The sequence below is a fragment of the Mytilus californianus genome, unplaced genomic scaffold, assembly GCF_021869535.1.
Source record: "Mytilus californianus isolate M0D057914Y unplaced genomic scaffold, xbMytCali1.0.p SCAF_58, whole genome shotgun sequence".
In the NCBI taxonomy this organism is placed as follows: domain Eukaryota; kingdom Metazoa; phylum Mollusca; class Bivalvia; order Mytilida; family Mytilidae; genus Mytilus; species Mytilus californianus.
Window position 1 is genome coordinate 99,958 of NW_026262710.1, and position 27,563 is coordinate 127,520.

General features: G+C 31.2%; 1 protein-coding gene across 1 annotated transcript; it reads right to left on the reverse strand.

Annotated features, from left to right (window-relative positions):
- Positions 1–302: 302 nt before the first annotated feature.
- LOC127704120 (uncharacterized) lies at positions 303–27,563 on the reverse strand. Its single transcript, XM_052208017.1, has 7 exons — positions 27,164–27,563; positions 25,320–25,381; positions 17,528–17,642; positions 16,904–16,983; positions 14,476–14,578; positions 1,972–2,030; positions 303–770 (listed from the first exon to the last, which is right to left on the reverse strand). The coding sequence occupies exons 1-7, from the start codon at positions 27,328–27,330 to the stop codon at positions 406–408; spliced, it is 951 nt and encodes a 316-aa protein (XP_052063977.1). The 5' UTR covers positions 27,331–27,563; the 3' UTR covers positions 303–405.

Here is a 27,563-nt window from a genome sequence, read left to right on the forward strand (position 1 = left end):
ATTCTTTTAATTTTCAGCTTATTTTGTCGTTTCATTTTAAGACTACTGGTCTGTTTTTCTCAACGATATTCGTGAATAAAAATATATTGCACCGCCGTTGCATTCTATTTAAAAAAAACCAATACTTTCTATTAGGGTGTGTCCCCACTCCAAAACAAGAATAGGTAAATATTTCCTTCGAAGAGGAAGCAACAGGTTAACCAACTAGGCTATAGAGTTTTAAGATGGATTACTTCATTAACTTGATTGAATTATAAGACTGAAGTAATTTGCAAACACATATAACATAGACATCTTATACGTGTATTCTGATATTTTATTGGAGAATTATGATAAAAAAATACGCATAGAACTCATGCAGATTGAATACTGTCTGATATTTTTCGTTTGAAAAAACCCGTGACGTTAATGTTGATCCTTGTTTAATTCCATCCTGTCATAATTTGGAAGAGTAACAGTAGTTTGCTTTCCACTTTGAATATTTTGTATTTTTGTGTAAATATTGCCATTGTTTAAGTACACATCTGTGATCTTTCTCTCGATTTTTGAATTCAAATGATTATATTTGTCGTCTTCTGCACCATCTTCTATGTATAATGAAACATGTCCTGGGTTTAACGGCCGGATCATCGCCGATTCCCTGATGACGCAGTAATGGCCGTCAATACCGTCTTCTTCGTGATGCGCAGGGGCAACGGTAACACCGGCTGGTTTCAATTTAACTCTAATTTTATTTATGTAATATATAAGACACGAAATCGTCGTGGAATCTGTAATGTTAAAACATGTACAAAGTAAATTAGCGGTAAACAATATGCATTATGGCAATAAGATTTAAATTTCTAAGGTAAAATATGGGATACAAATAAGACACACAACTGGAAGCATAAAAAATTAGAACAACAGATAACACAAAACACCAACACACGAACCATAAAAAATATATTTTCGCCTTTGCCTATCTAAACCAAATGTTGGAAAAATGAAACACATAATAAAACATGTCGAGCTACAAACACGACGAATACTAAAATAAAACACAGCACATAATTTGGAAAGCAGGGTAAAAATGTCCTTGCTATTACAAGAACTTATCCACAGGTGTTTGTTGAATACTGCTGCTTAAGAACGTGGCATTCCACGTCCAAATTCATGAAGTCTCATCATAAAGTTTAATGTAAATCTGCTATATTAAGAAAAAAGAAGCCCGTAAGTTTTTAAAAAAATTGCCAGACCATCAGCTGAAAAACTGTTTACTAAGCTTTACCACGACTGTATCCCTTGCTTTTGAAAGATGTAAGAACTTATACATCATTTTTCAATGTTTTAGTTTATTTCACGATATAACAGCGGAAGGGAAGATGAGAAATACCGCATCAAGGACCATTATTACTAAAAAACGATTCTTATAACGATTTTTTTCTAAAGGTCCGTGTCATGTGAAACTCTATTCTGTACAGTAAATTACCCGCATACGTCTATTTATAAATTACAAATCCTACCGCTCTTTTTAATCTGTTTGCATATCTATTGAAGACATATCAGTTCCTAAGAAAAGCAATTAAAGTACTTTCCTCCTGTCATATGATTTTAATCAATAGATATTTTCTCGAGTACACCCACTTCATAAATGTTCTCGTTTTTTTCTCAGTCTTTAGTTTTCTATGTTGTGTTTTGTGTGCAATTGATTGTCTTTTCGTCGTTTTTGCCATGGCATTGTCACTTTGTTTTAGACTTTTTGAATATCCCTTTTGTATCATTTGCCTGTCTTTTATATCAAAACTTTCAGTCAAAAGTAAAAACAATAAAAGTGATGAATTTCCTTTTTAGGGCTTTTGTGGTAAATTGTGTATTAAAGGATAGAAAAATCAAGAAATGTGCAACTCGGTGAATATTAGAAGTTTAATTACATCCGAGAGACTGTAGGTTTAATTTTAAACTATTCAAAAAGTTGATAAACAAAAAGATTACCTTCAAGTTGTCTCGTTCTGCCATTTTCTCCATCTTGCGATACAAATCGCTTGTAGAGCCTTAATAAATAAAGTCGTCATTTTATTTTGAACAACATCGTTTTTGTGTGTAAATCAAATTGCACAAACTGCTTGATAAATGAATAAGGTATTGACGATTCACTTGGAAACTCAACATATACCCCCACGACACTTACATGTACCAAAGAGGAAATCCTGGATACGCAAATGCATGTTCTATGTTCCTTTGGAATTTCAACCAAAGTTCATTCAATGTATTGGATACCTAAATTGCATAAGTGTTTTTACAAACAACGTTATATTGCTGGGTCTTCCAAGCGCCCCACGAAACTTCTTTCTGAATTATCAACATCAAATGTATCAGCAATCAAAGTCAGGCTTCCAAGTTATTGTGAAACTACCTTGTCTTGATGTGGCGTGATTCAGATGTGGATTCTAAAGCATTACAAAGATCTGTTACAGTACATACAATGTAAGACTCTTTCATCTTGCGATATTATTAAAACATTTTACTTTTCAACACTTTACACAAGTATAACTCATTTCAAACTAAACGAAAAATTGAAAGAGTTTGTCCTGTTTTGTTTAAAAAAAAGAATGGCCAACGTATATACAAGTACCTTGTCTTAGGGAGGAATAAATCGTACTTTTTAAAATATTAACCAGACTAAAGAAAATAAGTCTTTGAAACTGACGTTATCAAGTTGCTTGATTTCTTGTTTGACAACATATTTATTACGTTTGGAGGACAAGTTTTTCAACAAATAATCGGCATGCCCATGGGAAACAACTGTGCGCCTCTTCTTGACGACTTCATACATACGGGGCTGACTTCATACAAGAGATCCTTATGTAGAATGAAAAGTAGTTAGCATTATCCTTCAACTTCACTTTCCGCTATAAAGATGATGTTCTCTCACTAAAAGTTTGGTGACGATGTTGAACGCATCTATCCCATCGAACTTGAGATAAAGGCTACAACAGATACAGATAAGTCTGCATCATAACTTAACGTGAAGCTAAATATTGACAATAGGGATCGGTAGAAAACAAAACTTTACGACAAAAGGGTCCGTGTATATTTGCGTCCAATCGTTTTTCGTTTTGAAATATCAAAAACAAAAAACAAAAAACGAAAGTGTTTTCATTTTTCGTTTTTGATTTCGTAAAAACCAAAATGAAAAACAAAAGTGTTTTCGTTTTTCATTTTTGATTTCTCGAAAACCAAAACGGAAAACGGAAGTCTTTTCATTTTTCGTTTTTGATTTTTCAAAAACCAAAATGAATATCATAAGTGTTTTGGTTTTTCGTTATTGATTTCTCTAATCAAGAAAAGAATCAACATTTGCATTCAATTTCTGCATTTCGCTCTATTTAATTCTCGTTTTACGTTATACAATGTTTTCCTTTCCTTTTTGATAGCCATTCATATCCCGGTGTATTTACTACTTAATTTAGACAGAATAGACCGCCTGACTTATGATTTGAAAGGTGATTAATGAATCAAAGACTTTCAAATTTCCTTGTTTTTATCTATAGAAAAAATATAAAATTATTATATTTAAATATAAAATGAATCACAAATGTAAATAATACAATGAAATACTATATAAAGATGGTAAAAATACGATTGATTACAACATCACATTAACAAGGGAGATTACTACTTATCTGATAAGAAAACTAGCCCTGTCGTTAAGTATGAACAGCGGTAGTATTTAAATCGGAGATAATGCCGACGAATGGAAAACACGTTATCAATCTGAACAATAAAGATGCATGATCTTTACTTTTTCTCTTCTGAAAGGTTAGTTATCTTAGATGATTACAACTGATGACCTAGGTCCTTCTGTCAGTATTAGTACTATTACACGAACATTCAGGACAATAATCTGATTATATTTTATTATTAAGATCGTTTGATTACAAAACAAATTTCCAAAGGTTTACAATTCAAAATGAGGATTAGCATTCAATCATTTTGCCATTTACGGCCTATTCGTGATGACTTTTACTCATTTGTGAAGGCTATATGGTGACATATACTAGAGGGTGTGGAAAGGGGGTTACGAAATAGAGAATAATAGGCAAAAATATAAAGAATAGAGAAAATGGATAAAAAAATAAAGAAAAGAGAATAATGCACTGTTAGAATATAAAGAATAGAGAATAATTGGCAAAAAGTATAATGATTAGGGAAAAATGGCCTAAAACATTAAAGAATACAGAAATGAATGACCCCATACTAGTAGTTATTTGCCTATACCAACGTTTTTTTTTGTCTCCAGTAGATTGTTATTGGTAATCATACGTTTTCTCTTTACTTTTATGACTATCAATTAAAACGTGAGCTTCAATAATTTGTCAGCATATGGTTACTTAACTTCTTTGCTTCCAGGTGACAAAATGTAAAAAATTTATTAATGTATTGCGTCCAAAGCACTTTTCTGGTTTTATCTTTATCAGGAGGGTTAGGCGGGGAAAAACAACAGTACATTTCACCTGTTGGTACTGTAGCATCACCCTTCTTTCATAATCTTGTCCCTGCTTTTTTTTTATTTACACCAGGTTATACTTTTCATTTTCAAAACCTGTCTATCCCCCACTCCTCCCCCGTGCAAAATAATATAATTTCATTAATGGTGGCCCCTTTAATTTATGATAAACAATAATTGAAAAAAAAAACATATTATGTGTATATGTCATACAGCTACCGAAGACAACAACAGAATCACGGGTGTCATTCGATATATCGAGAAAAAAAATCGTGAACGGTGGTCAAGTATTACGATTGGATCGTGAAAGCTCTGATATAGTAACGTGGTGAATTCAATCTTATCGAGAAGACATGTGCGAGGTCAATTACTAATCTAAAATAATGAATTATACAAAGAAATTCACAAAAACTAAAATTGTCTGTCAAAATGGTTCAACATAATGATTAGTATCTGAGAAAAATCAAGGTTTAAAAGTAAACCGTTCATACAAAACTACAAAAGGCAGATTGCTCCTCGACATTCCAATGACATGAAATATGTAAACAAACTAAACGTTTTTGATAATTCAAATGACTAAAAAACTTTTCTTTGAAAAATGTAATTACATTTTAATTATTCAAATGGTTCTTACATTTATTTAGTGTTAAATGCCCAAAGACTTAGAGGAAAATGGGAATCCGGTGAAATACCTTTGCAATTATTTACGATGCATGCATCTCTATGAAATATCCCCTGACTTATAAGTGTTTAAGTGTTCTGTCTATACGGAAAGTAATTCCATCGTACACAAATCCCCCCTGAATTTCTCGTTTGTTCGGATGAACTTTCAATGAATATGTGAACATCTTTCCATGAATTTTGTAAATTTTAAAGATTACAGGTATACAACTATTATAGGTAAAAAGCGCAAATATATTGTCTATTTTGTTCAGGTGTATTAAAGTTAAAAGCGCAAATGTCCTTTAGCAAAACCTATTCAATGTAAGATTATATTTGTACAAGTGGTCATTAAGGGCACTAAGCCCTAAGCGTAATCTAGTATGAATCTTTTTCTCATAACCATGCCCTCATGAATATATTGTTTTACTACACAAATTGAGAATCTTCTTTGACAACCTTTTGAAACTCGCCAAAGATGTTGCTGAAATTAGTTCAGTTGACAAGCTCTTCCAGTCTCTAATCGTAGCTAGAAGAAATGAATTATGGTATGCTACTGTTCTTGACCTGATAAATACCAAGTTGGCATGTCGTCTAAAGTTATAGTTTTCGGTGTTATGATGGAATAATGTTGATAATCTGGGACAAGATGATTTTTTTAATTTTGTACAGGTATGTACCGAGTCTATGAACTTTACGGCGTGTTTTAAGAAGCTCAAGGCCAACCTAAAGCTAGAAACGGTTTCAATGAAAAACACTTTTATTTTACTGTATTATCTGTCACATCAAAGATTAAGTTTCAAATATATCATTATATATTGGAATGTAGTCATTATAGGTACAAAACGTATCTTTTTTTTAATGAATTCCATATACTTGTGTTGCGCCTTTTGTGTTTTCACATAAAGTACAGCATATTTTATTTATCTTATTGCACAGTATTATTGAGAAAGTTGAATCATTTTGACTGCCATTATTTTTTTTCGGACTTGTTTCGCATTTTTAAAATACAACAGATTTTTCACAGTGAAGAAGAATTTCAAGTAATTACATTCACGATCCTATACCAGATCTTTCACGATCCGATCGCAATGCTTGACCACCGTAAGGTATTCTTTCACGATAATTTCTCTCGATATACCGATAGACAGCCGTGAGAATTAAAGGCTTCTGACTTCAAACAGACCAATATATTCGAGTGAAACTCCCCAATTCATACCTGGGTGGTGTAAAAATCAGTTCATAAGAACCCAGTTGTCTTTCACATGAAACCACGTAAAACAATGGTTAAAAATTACTTCGGTATAAATGATCGAGAAAATAAGCAGGTAAAAAACAAAACAAATATAACTACAACTTGGATACATTGATTGATTGATTGATTGATTGATTGATTGAACAGGGATTTGCTCATGTTAAATTTGTACTCCGAACGAAAGTCATGTTTGTTGTTGTTATCATAATAATAATTTGTATTGCTGCCTTAATTTCACCAATGAAACTTTTCATTAAAATTAAAAGTTTGCCTTTGTATTAAATTAATCTATAAACTTCTTGGAAATCTACAATGGCCGTCTGATTACAATTCGACCCGCAAGAATGTGAAATATGCAAATTTATTTGGCCTTCAATGCCTCAACTCTTTTAGTGTGGGAATCCTATGGGAAAGAACATTGACATAATTTTCTAAACGTTTTTAGGAACCCAATGACATTGCATAGTGTTGCAACCTGTAATGTGAAGATGTGCATGAAATTACGGAGGGTATGGGAACTTCGGTCTGGTCAAACCAAAGATTTTAAAATTGGTTTGTGCTGCTTCTCTTCAAGCACGTGGCATTAATAAGTAAAATCAGAGACTGGTCGGCTCCGAGTCAAAATAATGAATCCGCGTAGGATGACATGTCTTCCTGCGAACTATAGCATCGCGAACTAGCACGTCCGACTCAGTGTGTCGATCTTATACAAAGCAGGTTGATAATTCATATTAAAATAACATGTTATCGTCCTGAATATGCATTTAATTTGCCACAGGATATTAAAAAGCCATCATTTGTTACCACCGCAGGCACAACCTTGCATAAAAGAGTGATTTTGCGGTCGTATAATGGTATTACGTTTGTCGTCGTCTTCCGAAGACATTTGGTTTCCAAATAATAACTTGAGTATACATGTAAGTGTATGGATCTTTATGAAATTGTACCACAAGGTTTTGTACCACAAAAGGAAGGTTGGAATTGGTTTCGAGGGTTATTGTCCCATCTTTGTAGGAATTAAGGACCAATAACAAGCGTTTTTCTTGTTTCAGGACAATAACTTAATTATAAGTGTATGAATCTCTATGAATTTGTACCACATGGTTCCATACTTCATGAGGAATGTTGTGACTGATTTTGGGGGTTATGACCCAAAACGTTCAAGAATTACGGACTAAAAAATTAGGATTTTCTGTTTTCCGGACAATAAATTAAGTATAAGTCTAAAATGAATCGTTTTAGGAAAAAGGGCTCAAAACAATACTTTTATTATACTTTGCATACTTGCTCATTTCTTGACCAATTTCAATGGGGTTTAATTCAAAGTCTTAAATTCTTGGGGTTTTTTATATGCATAATCTAACCGTGTATTTATAGATTCTTTTTTTTTTTGGGTCCGTTTTCAATTTGGTCCACATGAAGGTCCAAAGGGTCCAAAATTAAACTTTGCTTGATTTTAACAAAAAAGAGATTATTAAGGTTCTTTGCTATGGTGAATCTAACCGTGTATTTTGATTTTTGATTTAGGGCCCGGTTTTCAAATTAGCCCACATTAATGTCCAAAGCGTTCATAATCAATTTTAGTTTGATTAAAAAAAAAATTGAATTCAAGGGGTCTTTTAATTGCTCAATCTACACCTGTATTTGTATTTTGGGTATTGGATCATGATAGGTAAAAATCCAATTTCATTTTTTAAGTTCTTAGACCACATTCATTCTGTGTTGGAAACCTATGATATGTCATATATTTGATCACAATCAAAATTCAGAGTTTTATTTCACACTTAATAGAAAGGTTAAGTAGATTTACAGTTAAAAATAGATACCGTATTAAATTCTAATTTTATATAAGAAATTATGTATAAGTATAGTTTGATATTTTCTATTCAATATTAGATCTTTTTAAAAAATAATTAAAGGTACAAAGTTTTATGGATTTTTTTAAAAGATATTGTATTAATGATGAATGATATTTTGTGAATTGTCTTTTTTTTCATTTCCTCTGTAAAGATTTTTGTGAACTTGGTAGTAGGTTTGTTTTTATTCCATATAAATTGATTTTCAGAATGCTATATATATATATATATATATATATATATAATTTTTTTATGAAGCTAACCCCTTGACAAACTTACCTGTAATTGTCCATTGATAAATACTAGTAGATTAAATTCTTGGTACTGAATCTAACCTTGTACAAATGTATTTAGATTTTGGATATTGGACCACATTCTGTATGTGCCTGTCTCAAGTCAAGAGCCTGTAGTACAGTGGTTGTCGTTGGTTCTTGTCTGTCATGTTTGTTTTTCGTTAATTGTTTTGTTAAAAATTAGGCCGTTAGTTTTTTCAACCGAATTGTTTCATAATTCTCATGTTGGGGCTTTTTACAGCCTATTATATACGGTATGGGTTTTTCTTACTGTTGAAGGCCTTATGGTTAGTACCTTTAATTGCTTATATCAACTTTATTTGAACCTTGGTGGATAGTTGTCTCATTGGCAATTATATCAAATCAAATCAAATATTTTTATTATTCCAATCAGGGTCCAACAGGGGGCATTTACAATTAACAATTATGATAATATAAGCAACAAACATTAGACATTGTACAGTATATAACGTGACAGATATTATAAAAGACAAATGAAAATAGCATTATTAACAAAACAAAAAATACATTAAAAGTACTCTTGAGTATTTTTTTCCCTTCCTTCCTTATTACTATTATTATTTCTATGTCCAGCAGTGCACAAATAAAAAATATAAATAAAATTAAAATTAAAAATTAAAGAAAAATAATAATAATAAAGTTTGAACATGCTTAAGTTATTATCTTTAAAGATGGAAAATTTGTTCATCTGCAGGAGACACCAAGAAACTGAATCCAGTCAATTAACAAATATATTTTTAAATAACAACAAAAAATATTGCTAATTATGCGAAACATGTCATATAAATCTGCTATTTGCTGTGTTTCACCAGGAATATACACAACTCTTTTAATACAGGCGAGTTCTCACAAGACAGCAGCCATAGCAATTTCTCTTGGGAATTTAAGTTAATGAAATTGGGACATGATTCCGAAATAATGTGATATAAATGGTGTCTGTCTTCGTTATATTTTGTGCAATAAAAGAGAAAATGAACTTCATCTTCAATATTTCCAGAGTTACACCGATGACATAGTCTTAGGTGTGGAGGCCGGGAGTACCCTGGTATCGTCCTATTTCAATCTGCAAATGATGAGATGACACCCTAAATTTTGTTAATGATCTCCTAAGCTCAAAATTGTTCATGATATTTAGATACTTTTCGAAACAATAATTATTCTTAAATTTTACATAAGTGCGGAGCTTCCCTTCTGAATTCTTGGTCAGTTGATCCAATTTTTTATACACGACTCTTTCAATATTTTCCGGATGGTATTTTTTGAAATATTTTTCCCATCAATTACTTGCGTATTTGACTTATGATTACAAATGTATATCTTAAAAATTATAATAGAAAGATAGAAACTTTAGTAAGCAAAAATGACCAGCAACACAAGATCTACAATTAACACAATATTGAGGAAATTGTCCGACGTCTCCTTGGAATTATTGCCCTTTAATGACGATTTTTATCATGTTTTGCTTTACATGATAAAAATTAAAATAGATAAATAGAAACTTTAAATCACAAAAATGACTGATAAGGCAATATCTACTTACAAGTCACTTGCATACCATCTTTTGTGTTTTGAGCAAAAACTAGAGAAGATAGAGAGAAACTATGCAGACCAAATGATCAGCAATACAAGATCAACAAAACAGAGATGTTTGTCATGCATTCTATTCTCGTCTTCTATGTATGTCCTTTGTTGAATATGCACATAGACCAAGGTGAGCGACACCGACTCTTTAGAACCTTTATTTAAAAGTATACCAATCTTTAACTAAATTCTAAATTTTGTACACGTATCGTAACCCAATGTATGTCCTCTAAGGTTGTAACAGTTTAATGGGTAATTTTGAAACAGATTACAAAACTATAAATACTTAAAGAGTCTGCAGATAGTCCAAACCGGAAAATTTTGGAAAGATTTTGTCAACGTTTAAGTATTTATCGAATAAACAAAATTATAATATTTAACCAAACCACAACTCTATAAAATAGATATAAACATAGGGAAGCTATTATATGGATTGTCTTTCGGATACAAATTATATCATTTTGGTTAGCGTCGCCTGCCGATGTGAAAGTCAAAAACATTTAAAAAGGGTAGAGCCGATTACCCTTTGATTTATTTCAAACCAGGGCCATTTACAAAAAGTCTTTCAATCTTATAGTTTACTTAGGGTTTTACAATAATTGTATTATTATTATGATCGCTAAATGTTAAACGTACCACCAACTTATAAACGCCTAAAGCAAATTTTTGCTTTTTAGTATTTATTCCTAAAACGAATAAGAATGTAATCATTAACCAAAACAAAAATTGTGTTAGAAGTAATAAAATTGAGAATGTAAATGGGGAATGTGTCAAAGAGACAACAACAAAGCTATTTATTGTCTTTCGGACATTAATTCAGTTTGCCTTTCAATGGCCTTCGATGCAAAATTTTACAAAAACATGTAAAAGCAAATATGTATCTTCAACAGCATGCATGCAACATGTAACGCTGAGTAGCATTTTGAGTTTATGGAAATTAATGTGTAAAATTGTAAAAAAAAAATGAGAATTGAAATTGGGAATGTGTCAAAGAGACAAAAATCCGACCAATGAGTCAAAAACAGACCATGGCCACCATTTGGTTTTCAACACAGCGAGAAAATCCCGCACCCGGAGGCGGGCTTCAGCTTGCACATAAACAAAAAATGTGTACTAGTTCAGTGAAAATGGGCGTCACACTAACTAGTACTGCGAAACATATAAATGAACTAAAATTCAAAAAAGATATTTTAAAATATATAATTTAAACTTTTTAATATTACATTTCAAGTATGATAAATGTATGAAAAACACATGTTGGGCCCTGTGACTGAAAAAAAAAGATATTGAGAACTAGGCTCCAACCCTTGGCAATTTTGTATTACAATGCCTTCAACAGAAACATATAGCACTTAGTATAGTATTTTGATTTCAGGGGAACATGTAAAACATTGTTACAATATATAACGTAATCTTCAATTTTCAATGTGCAGACCAATTTTAGATTTTGACCCTATGAGTGAAATTTATAAGTCCAGTGAAAATTGGCCTCGTCGCTTTCAAAGACCCCCCTTTTTTCCCTAAAAATTGGAGAAAAGCCAAATGTTTATCAAGTGCCTGTGCTTTTGGCTATTTCTTTGATTGACCTTTCCTGCTGCCAACAATAAGGTTTCGATGCTTTACTGCTAGAAAAAAAGTGGTTGAACAAGTTCACGGTTATGAATGATTATCAAAATATCTTTATTGCAATCAAAGTCGAAACCAACAAAATAAACCACCAATTACTGAGGCAAAAAAATAAGAAATTGATAAAACTCAATAAGTCTCACAACCTTATGTTTTGTGATTTACGAAGTCGTAGCAATTTTATCACATATTTTATATTTTGATATAAATCAAGTAAGGCGAGAAGTACAATAATGTGCCGAGCATCGTGATAGACATCATTTTTTGGACTGCTTCCTAGTGACTCATAAGATGGCCTACTAAACGACGACTTGGAGTGGGACCTTTTTTTAAAATAATCTAAATAACGTATACATATTACCGTCTTGAATGTTCGTTTAATATGTCTAATATTGGCTGATTGGCCTCAGTCATCATGCAATTCTAATAATCTTACATAATCAACCTTTCAAACTTAAAAGTAAAGATCATGCATCCTTGTTGTTCAGATTGATAATATCTTTCCCATTCGTCGACATTGTCTCCGAATTAAAAAATACTATTGGTCCGGGTACACAATATAGTCCCTAGTGTGGACAGTGTGTTACTTGTCGATTTTTTTTATACCCCTTCCAAATTTATTTCTCCATGTTTTATGACTCAAATAGTAAGTAGGGGGGTGAAATGACACTGTAAAAAAATTTGGGTCATGAATTTTAAAGTAAAGTAGTGATTTGGTCCAGCTGAAAAATGTTAAAAATTAGCACTTCGGAAGCTGTCAAAAGATTTGAAGACCCCCTTAACATGAAATTGTCCATATTTTGAGTTAGAGCCGATGAAGTTTTCTATAATTTTGATATAATTTGTCCCAAAAGTAGTACAACATACTGTAAAAATATTATTGAGAAAGCGCAGGTGGGATTTTTTTAATTTTCATTTATTGTCTAAAAGAAATGCACTACGAAATAACTGTGTACTCGGACCTATTGATCTGGATAACCGCTGTGCACACTTTAATGACAGGGCTAGTTTTCCTATTAGATAAGTAGTAACCTCCCTTGTTAATGGGATGTTGTAATCAATCGTTTAATTTTCACCATCTATATAATATTTCATTGTATTATTTACATTTGTGATTCATTTTATATTAATATAATAATTTTATATTTTTTCTATAGATAAAAACAAGGAAATTTGAAAGTCTTTGATTCATTAATCACCTTTCAAATCATAAGTCAGGCGGTCTATTCTGTCTACATTAAGTAGTAAATACACCGGGGTATGAATGGCTATGAAAAAGGAAAGGAAAACATTGTATAACGTAAAACGAGAATTAAATAGAGCAAAATGAAGAAATCGAATGCAAATGTTGATTCTTTTCTTGTTTATAGAAATCAAAAACGAAGAACCAAAACACTTATGATATTCATTTTGGTTTTTGAAAAATCAAAAACGAAAAATGAAAAGACTTCCGTTTTCCGTTTTGGTTTTCAAAAAATCAAAAATGAAAAACAAAAACACTTTTGTTTTTCATTTTGGTTTTTACGAAATCAAAAACGAAAAATGAAAACACTTTCGTTTTTTGTTTTTTGTTTTTGATATTTCAAAACGAAAAACGAATGGACGCAAATATACACGGACCCAAAAGAGATGATTTCAGCTTTCTATGTAGCGCCTGCATATGGAATATATATCTCCCAGTTGATATGTTATTCTAGATTTTGTATTTCCTTAGAGAATTGCTGCTCACAGAGACGCTACTAATCTAAGAGTTCCAAGTGGTTTATTTGAAATCATCCCTTCATAAATTTTACAGACACCATTAGGAGTTGGTTGATCGTTGTGAAATATTTGTTGCACAGATGACGACGGATACGTTCCAATTATAATAACTACAATCCCGTCCTCTTTTTCCCGAATGTGACCTACTGAACTAAACTTACCACTGGGTTTGTACTTACATGAGCAACACGAAGGGTACCACATGTAGAGCAGGATCTGCTTACCATTCCGGAGCACCTTAGATCACCCACGGTTTTTTTGTGGTGTTCGTGTTGCTCGGTCTTTAGTTTTTTCTGTTGTGTTTTGTATACTGTTGTTTGTCGTTTGGATTTTTCTTTTTTGCCATGGCGTTGTCAGTTTATTTTTGACTAATGAGTTTGAATGTATCTTTTGTATCTTTCGCCCATCTCTTTTTCTCATGTTTTGTCATCCCTTTTTTTACATACATTTGTTCAAAACAATTTCTACTAAAACAAAAAGACGGCCAATCATAGCGTAATTTTCAATGAAAAATGTGTTGTAAAAATAAATTTCTTCAATCAATTCCAATCTTTACTTTATAACGTTTAAAAATGTGAAAGAAAATACAGAAAGAACGTTAGTGATAATTAAGAAAAATGGAAGTCAAAACCAATCAAATATTTAGATAAAATCTCACTTCTAAATATAACTTTGTATAGAATGAATAATGTAGGCCCTAGAAAAAAAAATATCGATCTCCAAGGTAAATTAAAAAGGTTGAATTCCATAAAACTGACAAAATCAAACGTGAAACATTATCTACCAACAGAACGAATGAAAAAAAAAACAGCGAATAGAACCTTGTGATTTTTTATGTTTTTTTTTTTTCGATATTTCATAAACTGCATGATTTTGGAAGAGAGTGATGCATAATATTGGAAATTTCACTTGAATAATTTATTAGATTTTACTCACCGAATCCAACTGACTGTACATACAAGCAACATAAGAAATAAAACGAGCAATACAGGAACAATAATTGCAACATATTTTTTTCGGTCTGGGCCATGTGATGGATCTACAATACAGATAATAAGGAATATGTATTTTTATAGCACACAAAATCTCTACTCCATCATGATAAAACTCAAAGCAAAGAAACAGCACTTGTATTACTGATATCCATCTCAAAGTCACAGTAAGGCTTTCAACACGGAGCGAGTTTTCACACCTCGCTGTAAGTTAAAGAATGAGTCTGGGTTATCTCGGACTAATAGAGTAATTGAAGCATATACATGTGTGCTAGGCAAGAAAAACTCCATTAAACTGCTTACAGCAAGAACTATTTTTTTTATCAGTATATAACGTACTACCAACTTCTTTTCACATATCGTGCATCAGACCTATGACCCACTGACAATGGCTTTATGTATTCCACTATTTCAATACAATTTACTAAATCGGTTCTTCATTTCAGTGCTAGAAAAGTGAAAGAGACCCAGGACATACATCCACATGCAGATGTACATGCACATCTATGCTCAGGTTTTTTTTTCTGTCTCGCATTACGACATAGTTTTCATAATTCTACAGCAAGAGAAAAAAGCCGTGAAGCATAAAATGATAAATCTGTTGTCCTATTGAATGGTACTTCAGTGAGATACTATCCTGCCTTTACGAACACATTCAGAGGTTTATTATTTGTCCAGATATTTTTTTTCCACTTATCACAATTCAATGCGCTTTTTATGTGTGGAGTTTAGTTTGAACTTGTCAGTGTCAGGGACTAATAATATAATAGGGAACATACTTTTTCCCATTTTTTATAACTTAAGTATATGTCTGATTCTTTGACGTTAATCCGTCTACTTATCTTGAAAAGTGACTTTTATTATTTATTTATGCAGTTAAATTAAGTGATTACATAATATTCATGCAATTTAGTTTGGAATTTTTAGTGTTATGGCAGTAACTAAAGGAGATCTGAATGGAGTAATGAATATACTTTTGCATTGTTTTGCATAGAAATAAAACAATATATTAACGCACTCACAAATTTAATAGAAATAAAGAACTTATTGTATTTAGTGGATGTTCGGAGAGCAAATAACCCCGAAAAGAAAAGATATACATGAAGAGGCCATGAACATAAAGAAAGTCGACAAGATCATTTTCTGATATCAAATAACTTTGGATCTTAAATAGATATAAGCTTTTGTTGTAACCATTCTCCTGGTTTTCTATTTCAAAATTGTATACCCAGTCTGTGTATATCAGACATTATCAACCAATGTATTTTTCAGGGACAGATCATGGGGAAGGAACATAATTATCTGTAGAACCGATATATTTTTGGAGTTATTAAAATACAATTTGCAACGATGAACATGAAAAGTGTTCCTCATCTATAGCAAACTGAATAAAACATTTGCTTAAACATTTAGAAATATAATTAGAAAACACTCATTTGGAATTAATTAAAGGTAGTTACGTAGAATAATTTACAAGACTCATTTTTGACTTGATACAAACACTGAAGAAGAAAATATACCAGGACTTTTACTGCTTTTAGATGTTTAAAAAAGCATTCAATGATCCTTATAACAATTAAAGATAATGAGCATAATTTTTTAGGCTCAAATCTGGATCAAATTTTTATGTATCAATATTCAAAGTTGTATTATTAATAATTGGTCTTTTCTCCAGTTTCTTAAACATGAAAAGAGGTGTCCATTAAGGTGATCCTTTACCCCCTTACCTTTACACACTGGCTTAAGAATTATGATGCAGCAATCAATGGAAATAAGCACAGATGTTAATAGTATCAAGAAAGGCTAATCTTGATGCTTTGCTAAATTTTTAAGCAGATGCCTCAACATTAACTAAAGTTGATGATTATAATTCGTTATTAAAGTCCCATTATATTTTTTTTAAAACATCTCCTAGTGTTCTGGTCTACAAGCAAACTTGGGCTTTGCTCATTGTTGAAGGTCGTACGGTGACCTAAAGTTGTTAATTATTCCTGTGTCATTTGGTCTCTTGTGGAGAGTTGTCTCATTGGCATTCATACAACATCTTCTTATTTATATATTTGTAAAAACAAAGGCCATATTGATTCGTTCAAAAGTCCATTCAAGGTCAAGTTACAGTAAATCGCGGGCCTTGTCACAGATATTTGTCAATTTTTTCATTCAGCTGTGATATGTTAAACATGAATTGACCATCGAAAACAATAATGTAATTATCTCTTTTATTACTATTTTTTACTAAAATATTACTGGGTGAATTCTTTCAAAAAAGATGGAACAATATCTAAAAGCATATAGAATTGGCGGAAAGCGTTCTTTGATATATCTTATAATTATAAAATCTCTAAATCCATTGCATTTGAATTATATATTACATTTGCCTGCTTCATATCCTTCTTTGTTACATTCGACATAACCACTTTCACACTTACAAGTTCCATCTACGGGGTCGCAACTGAAGTACAAAAACATTTAGGTATAATTAGTATTTTTAAATGCTAACAAAAAGTGTTAGTATGTTAAACAGAAACAATTTAAGATCTGCTTGTAAAATTTCCAGTCTTTTTCTATTACTAATAATTTATCTCGAATCTGTTGGTACATATAGAAAAAATCAATTAAAAGTAAAATCAGGAACACCTTTACTGTATATTTCGTTTAAATTTAAGTTATTCCAGATGGAGGATACGGGATTCAGAGATAGAGGGAAGGAATTGGATTCAGCGTGAGAGATTTTGTTTGTTGACATATGTAAATATCTCTGTGCTTTCATCAATATTTAAATCTGATCAATCAATCATATTCCGCGCTTTGCTAACATAGGCATAGAAATAACGATTTTTTAATAAACATGGGGTTTAACATTTTAAAGTATCATCAGGGATATAGAAGTACTATACGTTCCGGTTATATTTGAATACATTGGTGGTACAATCTTTAAACGTTGCAATTACTAATCATGTTTTATTATAAATTTAAGTAAAACAAGAAAACCTTACTTGCCAATTTGACAGTTACAGCTGAAAGCACAGAATCTGCCGTAATATCCTGTTTCACATTCTTTACAGTTTTCGTCATTATCTTCCAAGAAACGATAGGTTCCTGATGAACATTCTGAAATAAAAACCAAAGAATCAATAACATTGATCATGACTATATTAATAAACAAATTTACTTCCCTTTTCCGTCACTTTTTTTCATTCTGCGTTTGTACAATATTTCGTGCATAAAAAAAACCGCCAAATAAATCATTTTCTCACGTTGTATTATCTCGTCATTCATTATTTGGTGTCTTCAACCTATGCAAACATTTGATAAAAATATATTCAACCTATGCCTACAAACAAAATACAATAGGTGTTGTTTTAACAATTATCTATTTAATTAATAATAGGTAAAATGCAGTAAGTATTTTTAGGCACTTAATTTTACTCTTTCAAAATTTAGAAACAAAAAATAAACTATTTGCAAAATTGTGTTGTAGTAAAAATGAAATTAATAAAAAAAAAATAAGACAAAATTTATAAGATATATCACTTGATATTGCAAAATTGTGTTTATTAATAATAAATAATAGACAAAAATTTCAAAATAGATCATTGAAAAAAATATTAAATGCTTTTTTTTTATTTTTAAGATAACTTTAATTAATTATTATGATATACAAATACAAAGCAGGGATACATAGGTGTCACTTGATTGTCCTTTTTGTCCGTCCACACCTGGAATACAGTCAAGTACTAGTTTCTTCCTACAACAGTAACTGGATAACACAAAAACTTTCATCGAATATTTAATATCTCACTGGATTGTGCACTTTTATTTTTGTATATTATCCAAATAATATCTGAATTTCTTATCTAAAAATCTATCAAACATTACAACATTGTCAAAGCCGTATTAACTAAAAGCCTGATAACATCTTGTAGCCTCTTGTAGACTTGACTTATCAATTAAAAAAAATAACAGAATATGCAGTGCCTGATGACATTGCATATATTTTTTTTTTGAGTGGAATATTTTTCAACACATTTCAATTTTTTTTCAAATACAAATAGGATACGACACAGGTTAAACTATCGTACTGAGTCAACTTCGAGCTACCATTCAACATAAAATTAATATAAAGCATGCGTATAATGACTAACTTATTAATGATAAGTAAGTTGAGCAGTAATGAAAATATCAACAGAAACAACAAGAAGAAAATAGTAACTATGAAATCAAACATGTATAATTATGATTATGATGTTGTTCGGCTTCTGCGGTGTACGGAATAAGTTATATTTTAGCCTTTAATGAATTAAAAAGAATTTTTAAGACAGTTTTATTTTACGCATTTGTAAGAACATGTACAGAACCTCCTAAGATTCCACTTTCTAAATTTAATGAACAGTCATTTGAAGCCATATAGGATTATCGGAATGTCTTTCGTTTATTTGCATAACACTCACTGGAATAAGAAATGATTTGAATCTTCGTGATTACATATAACAACACAAAAAGAAGTAAATAACATATAACATTGACGCTGAATAATTATCATGATAAAGAGGCGAGTTAAAAACAAAACGTGATATTTTTGGCACATGAATATTCAACATTTAATCTTGTAAACAATAGGCATTTCCGATCGATTGTGTCCAAATCCGTAATATTAACATTCTGCTAAATGTTACTCATACATTTTTATATCAATTGTTTTCTGCTATGCTTAAGACAATACATTTTAAATTGATTTAATAATTTCAATAATAGAAACAGCACAGATGTGGTTCAATTACGATTAAAAAATTAGAAATATAGATTCCATCACAGCAACGATATTTCTCCACTCGAGACAGGGAAACTATTCAATCCTGTAAATAAAATTATTCGAAAGGGTTGCCATTTCAACACTGTAATTTGATCTTTGGGTACTGTTTTATTGGTATACAAATTGATTATGTCATCAGTAAATTAAATGCAAAATTAATATTAATTTCCTACACATAAGCACATTCATGGTACCACAATCTGTCGATACCTTTATATTGGTATTGCACAACGTCATGTTTTCCTCTGACTGTTAATGACGTCTTATAACACTAAATCCATTTGATGTTTGGTGTGTACTGATTGATATTCTAGTCTTAGATACTTGATTTTTTGTTAGTTGTTATTGGCTTTGAACTAGCTGTCAATTACTGCTAGTACTCTCAGATCTGTACTTTGTATCTTTTTTATGATGATGGATGTATAAATACCCTCCACGTCCGGTCTGTGTTTTGTTAGATGCTTTTTTTTTCTTTGTATCGATCTGTTGAGTTAAAACTTTTTCAACTGATTTTTACAGCGGATGACCTTGAGGGCATTCCGGTGTTATGTTGCCGCAGACATTTCTACCCACGTGACTTGCGTTTTTGACTGATAACCGAACGTATTTCGTATGAATACGCGGATATTATCGAATGCAAAATAACATTCCTTATCGCTTGTTATGAATTCATTTCTTCAATGAATACTCCAGAAAATATTTTTTAAGAACATAAATAAATAATATGAAAATGTTTTGTCGTGAGAAATATATATGTATAAGTAAAAAATCATTAATATATATGCACACGTACCGAAAAATTGTGTTTGCGGATGAATATCTCTTATCGCTTGTTATATATTAATTTCATCAATACATATTCAGAAATATGAATGCCTACTCAAATCAAACCTATTAGAACAACGAATTATTACAGAAGAGTGTCCACCATGCACTTGCACTGCACTATCATTAGAATAGTAGAAAAGAATGATGGTATAAATGGATGAAAATTTGCCGGTAGAGTTATTAAGATGATCTGCTATATATATATAACTGTTGTACACATATTGATATAATATATAACAACAAACCAGATTATACTGATAACAAATGATTGTCCCATGATTATATCACTACAATATAATAATTATTACAGTGAGGTTGAATTCTCTGTCATTTATTAATTATCCACACAGGAACTTGTCTCAGAAAAAAAATAAATCTATGTACCTTAACCTAACTTTCAGGTATAGAGATATTTTATTTTTTCTGAGGCAAGTGCCTGTGACTATCCACCAGAACTTGCGGTCATCCGACGTTCAGTACTTCAGTACTTTGATTATAGTTTGTTCTTATGTTGTACTGGTATACCACTGTCCCAGGTAAAGGAGGGTTGGTGCCTTCAAAAATGTTTAACCCCGCCACATTATATATGTGCCTGTCCCAACTCAGGAGCCTGTAGTGAAGTGGATGTTATATTTGTTTTTCGTAAATTGTTTTGTTATAAATTAGGCCGTAAGTGTTCTCATTTAATTTGTTTCATATTTTTCATGTCGGGACCTTTTATAGCCAACCATACGATATGGGTTTTTCTCATTGTTGAATGCCGTACGGTTGCTAATATAATTGCTTACATCCACATCATTTGAACTTTGGTGGATGCCTAGTCAATTTAGCTCTAAAATCGCTCAACCTGCAACTAATTGCAACACAAGGTTTTTTTAGTGCAAATTATAATATAGACTTGTACTAACAACATATTAAAACTATACATTGATATAATTTGCGGAAAAGGTTATTTTGGGGTGAATTATGTGGTTTTGGAGAAAAAATGCTGAAAACTGGAAAAGAAGAAAAATTGTTATTTATGGTTATATTTTTACACCTAAAGCTTGTTGAAGACAGGAAACCTTATCTTAATAGAGTATTATGTAGTCCTCTAGTTATTATTATTCATATTGAAGTAATTTTGAGGTGAAATGAGTGATTTTTAGTGAAAAAACGCTGAAAACTGGAAACGTAGAAAATCTCCGTTGTTAATGGTTAATATTTTTGAAATTTGATCTATATAGAAAAAAGAACATACTATTTTATGTTTTATTTGTGAAGTCCTTTAGTTATCAATATTAATATTTGGGTAATTTTGGTTGAATATTTGTTTTAAGACCGAAAACTGGAAATGAAAATATCTCGGTTATTGATGGTTAAAACTTTCAAATTGGGATCTAAACAGAAAATAGAGAATACTATCTGATGTTTATCTTAAGAAGACTTATAGTTATTAGTATTTAAAAAATTGTAATTCTTGTGTAAAATGTGTTTGTAGAGAAAAATTGTGATAAATGGAAGTAAAAAACTCGATTATTCATGGTTAAAACTTTTAACTTGAAATTGGGTCAAATCTCTAATTTGGCATTAAAATTAGAAAAATCTTATCATAGGGAACATTTGTACTAAGTTTCAATATGATTGGACTTCAACTTCATCAAAAAATACATTGACCAAAAACTTAAACAAAAAACTTTAATCTGAAGCAGGACAGACGGACGAACGAACAGACGCACAAACAGAAAAACATAATGGGGCATATAAAATGAAAATTTTAAAATCTTGGTTATTTCTAGTTTGATTTTTAAAAACGAAAAAATGGAGAATGGAAACAGGGAATGTGTCAAAGAGAAAACAAGGCCACTAATGGGTCTTTAACATAGCAAGTAAATCCGGCACACGGAGGTGGGCTTCAGCTGACCCCTTAATTATTTTGTACACTAGTTCAGCAAAATGGACACCACCCTAAACTCCAGTACATACAAATGAACCAAAATTATCACAAAAAAAAACACACACAAGACAAACAAAGGCTAAAGGTTCCTGACATGGGATAGGTGCAATAATGTGGTAGGGGTAAAACATGTTGTGTGAGAACTCAACCCTCCCTTAGTTTCTCTAGACAATATAGAATAAACAAACACACAGTAAAACTCAGTTTTAGATATATGCATTTTGCGGAAGTATGAAATTTTATCTTATGTTTCGGTTATCTATTTATAGTAATTATACGTGTAGGTATAATAAACAAAAAATGATTGTGTTCAAAAATAACTGTAAATCAGTTTGGTTACTGACTTTGATTTTGTCATGTTAATTGCTGGAAAAGTCATTTTTCTAGTATCCTTGCATCGTCATTGACTGTAGTCCGTTTTGTGTATTTTTCATTAGCTACTTTTACAATATTTGAATTGCATAAAGTCACACTTAAACACAGACGATGTGATTGCAGATTTCTCTTAATGTGTTGCTAATTTTATTTAGCAAGCTCTATTAATATCCACGTTTAATTTCAGATATATAAGCTTTTTAAATTTAGGAACATATACTAGTTCACTGAATTAGCATTAAAAGAGGGACAAAAGATACCAGAGGGACAGTCAAACTCATAGATCGAAAATTAAATGTAGATCTGATATTGTTTAAGGCAATTTCAAGAGCATCTTTGTCAATACGATTATAAGTTTACCTCAAGAGCTTGAATTTAAATAGTAATTGTACTAAAGTGGTCCAATTTTGGATGTTGAAAATGAGATAAGCACTGTTGAATGAATTAATGGGATCACTTCCTGGAGGAAGTGTTAATAGCAACAGCGCCTTATGTGTGTACCCTATAAACCTGTATGTGGTGGTCTGAAACATCAACCAAATGGTAATGACAAAGAACTAACATGGGTTGTCTGCTATATGAAAATATTATGGTCAAAGATATATATATACTTACTAGTATATAAAGTAAAGCATTACCAAGTTCTTTATTTTATATATCTCATTGAATTACTTTAATAAAAGGTAATCAGCTTTAGCCTAAGAACTGTAAAAAATGATCATGCATCATCTGTGTATGAATTAAAATTTGTAGTGTCCGTGGGCGACTTTGATGGCCAGAGATAGCGTTTAGATAGTCATGTCTAATCTGAAAGTATGTCTGTTAGTTTTTGTTAGTCGTTTGGGTTGCTTTCTCGTTGACTTTAAAAACCTCAAATATTCATAAATATTACAGATATATCAATGTTAAAGACGCTGTTTTCTGCTTCCGGAATGCTGACCTGTATTCAACTCATTTGAACGAAACTATAAAATATTTAAAAAAATACACCTCATGCCAAAAGAAAATAAATGTTTAGCTTTTAAGGTCCACTAAACTCTATCAGTGATCTCTTGGTAGTAAGTTTGATCGCTTGCCAATGAAACCATCACTTATTATAAAATCTCCCCATTTTAGAAACATAAGAAGATGTTGTATGATTGCCGATGAGAAAACTTTCCACAAGAGATATCAATGATGTGGGTGTGGATGTAAACAACTATAGTTCATCGTTAAAATATAAAACAAGTCAAACGAGAAACTCAAAGGCCTAATTAATGTTAAAACAATAAACGGAAAAACAAATATGACAGACAGCAAACAATAACAACCAAGTAATAAAGGGCCATTGACTTGTGATAATCATATTCATAGTTTGCATGGTTAACCCTGTTTGCGAGCACTCAACCCTCCAATAATCAGGAACAGTTTTTATTTAGGGGCCGGCTGAGCACACCTCCTGGTGCGGGATTTTCTCGTTGCGTTGAAGACCCATTGGTGGCCTTCGGCTGTCATCTGCTCTTGATCTGGTCGGGTTGTTGTCTCTTTGACATACAGTATTCCCCATTTCCATTCTCAATTTTATTTAAATAGCAAACAACGTAAGAACAAATTGTAAAACCCAGTTGGAAAGGGCTCAACTCAAAAAGATCAGCACGGAGTATATAACCAATTAACAAAAAGACACTGAGTTCACATAGCTAGTTCAAAGCTTAGTAATTACAGTTGACGAATAAATACTGTTGGCACCGACTAAAATATAAATAAGTACAAATCCGATTAGTAACCAAAGTGAAAAGTGGATTCAGTGTTACATCCAAAGCTTTATTTATATGGTGTGTGAGTACTGAGATCGTCGCAAATTACATGAGTAGCTATTTGCTTCGAGGAGCCTGAAATGAAAAATTGTTGGATTTTAAATCTTAACATGTTTGTTCCAGAAGGGAAATGAAAAAAATATATTGTTTTCTTTCTAAAGTTGTGGAGAAAAAATACCTTAAAGACTTATCTTGCAATATCATTTTTTTATAAAGAACAAAACATGTGTTTCTGGAACCCCCACACCCCCCTCCCCCACAACAAAAAATAAACTGCCTGTGCCTTTAAGACAGGGGCAGAATTCTTTCAAATACCAAGTAAGAATGAGACAGGAAAGTGATTCATTTGTAATATTATTCTTTTAAATTGAAATAATTATGTATTGTATTGTATTATTTCAACTGTTTTAAAAAATACAGAGCATTTTTTGTATAATTTTATTTTTTTCAACTTTGGCAAATAAGGGGAAGCAACTCATATAACCTTACTTTTACTGCAAAACATTTTTATAATTTACACCACTTTCCGCAAAATATATTTTTGTATAGTTTTAGTATGCTGTTCACAGACTAGTTTTTCAGAGAAAAACTTTGTGTTGCAATTAGTTGCAGGTTGTTCACTAAATTGACTAGAAGTTGTCTCATCGGCAATGATACCACATTTCCTTATTTTTCATATTTAACATAAGATACAAATTTTACCGCACAAGATGTGCATTTCGACATAGAAATGTATCTTCAGTGATGCTTGAGGCAAAAAAATTTGAAAATCCAAAACCTTGTACTTACGTTGAAGAGCTAATCAAACCATAAAAAATATCTTAATTATATTAACAACACATACATTAATGAATTTAAAAGTGCTTGGCCTGTCTTTTCTTTTCATCAGTATCCTCGTTTTAGTTGATATTTATATTATACCTATCTTAGAATTGTAGTTGACTGATACGACAGACACAAGATTTCTGACAAAAATGTTGATAAATTTATTCTTCAAGTAGTCAAAAAGTTTTAAAAGTTAATGTGCTCTGATTTCTTACCTTGACATCTTCCACGTAGTGAGTAGTACATAGAACAACAACGTAGTTCACCAGTTTCAGCACTGAAATATACAGATACATGTATTTCAACTTAAGTGAATCTATATTATCTGTATAAAGCAGTGAAATGGTTATAATTAGACATTAAATATCTGTTTTGCTAACTGTGTGGACATCAGATATTCTAACATATTCAACCAAATCGAATAAAGCAATGTGTATCAGTAACTTTACATGTATTACTCAACTTGTAGAATTCTAATGCATCCCCCGGTCAACCTTGTACAAGTATATGATAAAATATTTAAAGAATTGTATGCATGAGATCGCTTACAATGCAATTTTGTATTTACATGTTATTTACATTTCCAAAGGAAGTAACTGCCGAAGAAAAAGTAGATAAAATATTTCATAAAAATACAAAACTGTAGGCGATTAAGAGCCTGCAATGCAATTGTCCGTGAAGTTTACATTTGCAAAAGGAAAATCCTCGATGAAAACAGACGTTCAGTAATCATTAAATACATAGCTGATGTTTATATATAAATTTCAAAGGTCATAACTCACGTAGCGGATTGGTGCTGACAAGATTGCTGATATATCTTTCAAATAAATTTCAAAAGTTTAAAGTCAGTTTTTGTGATTTTTTAAATTTTTCAGAAGTATATTTATGTTTATAAATTTGTTATCGGATACTTTTATTTGGATTTCAGTTTCATAATGATTGGTAATATCAAAAGGCATAACAGCGTTGGTGTGGCCATTTATTGGCTGGGTAAGATCTCGTAAATAATTCGTCTATTACGCCAACTTAGTGACTTTTATAGGACACTTTAACATATGGGTCGCCAAAGATTTCCCAAGTAACTACAAAAATACTACAGTCGTTAACAATGTGGTTTGATTGTCATTAAATACTTTAACATTGAATACTTAAACATTAAATACTTTAACATTGAATTCTTTAACATTAAATACTTTAATATTGAATACTTTAACATTAAATACTTTAACATTGAATACTTTAACATTCTTTGCTGGCGTCATTTTTATGTTTTGATAAACAAATTAGTTATGATATCACAAGTTGCTTTAAAAGTACAAATGAATGTGTTAGCAATTACCTTGAAGCCATTTTACAAATGTAGTTTTCTAAAATTTGTACTTGCTCTTCGTGTCTTTCAACTCATACCTTGTCTTAATTTTTTTTTTTTTAGAACGAATGCATCATAGATCATCATACAGACTAAATCGTGGTGCATTTTTTTTCTCTCAGGAAATTGTGTTTTTTAATCTCGATGTCGTATTTATTTTTGTCCCTATATTCTTAAATTGAAATCAATTACTGTTAATTGCCTTGAAACATAAATACATTTATTGACAATCAGGTCAGATACACTACCAATCTGTCTTCACTCTGTTTTTATTCATAAAACGATTCAATAACTTACTCATTTTCGAAATCATTTTTGCGAGATAAACGTTTTCCTAATGCCTAAAGTGACATTTTTAATCGTAAGTTACTGTTTTATTTTTTCGGTTTTGTTTACAAAACAAAAACATTTATTTTCAGACCTTTATTCAAGTTCATTTTAATATAAATAAGCAAGTATGAATTTGTAGGTGGACAGACCTTCAATTGTTCTCTGGATAATTGGTTTTTAAAATCGTTATTTTGTACTTCGCAGTTAAAATAGGACTAAAAATATAGCTTTGTTCTATAATTATTTAACTTGTCTAGATTTATGATTTTGGGTTTAATATCATTAAAATCTTTGACTTTTGACTTAGATAGAATTGAGGCTACAGCAAAATATAGTAAGTTGATATTGAATGTTACTTACGTGCATTCTCCTTTAGTAATATTACTTGATGTCTCGTGGGATACATCGGCAGATACAAGTATGGTTTGTGATACGAATGGCACAATAAAGTTCATGATAACAGCAACAACAAAACCCATATTCATATCCATGAATCTGCATGTACATACATGTATACATACATGCATATCTCAAACGAATAACAATATTTCTTATATTTCCTCATTGTATTAGAAAATGTCGAACACAATTTATACTTTCCGGTCGATGGATGGGAGTTTGAGTTGAACATAGTTATTTTTTTTTAAATTCATTTCCTACACTACAGAAGACATGACAAGTAATTGAGTTACACTGCACCGGAAAAGAATGTATGAAAGTGGCAATTTTGAAGAGTAACGCTTTAGTCCTTGCATTTAAA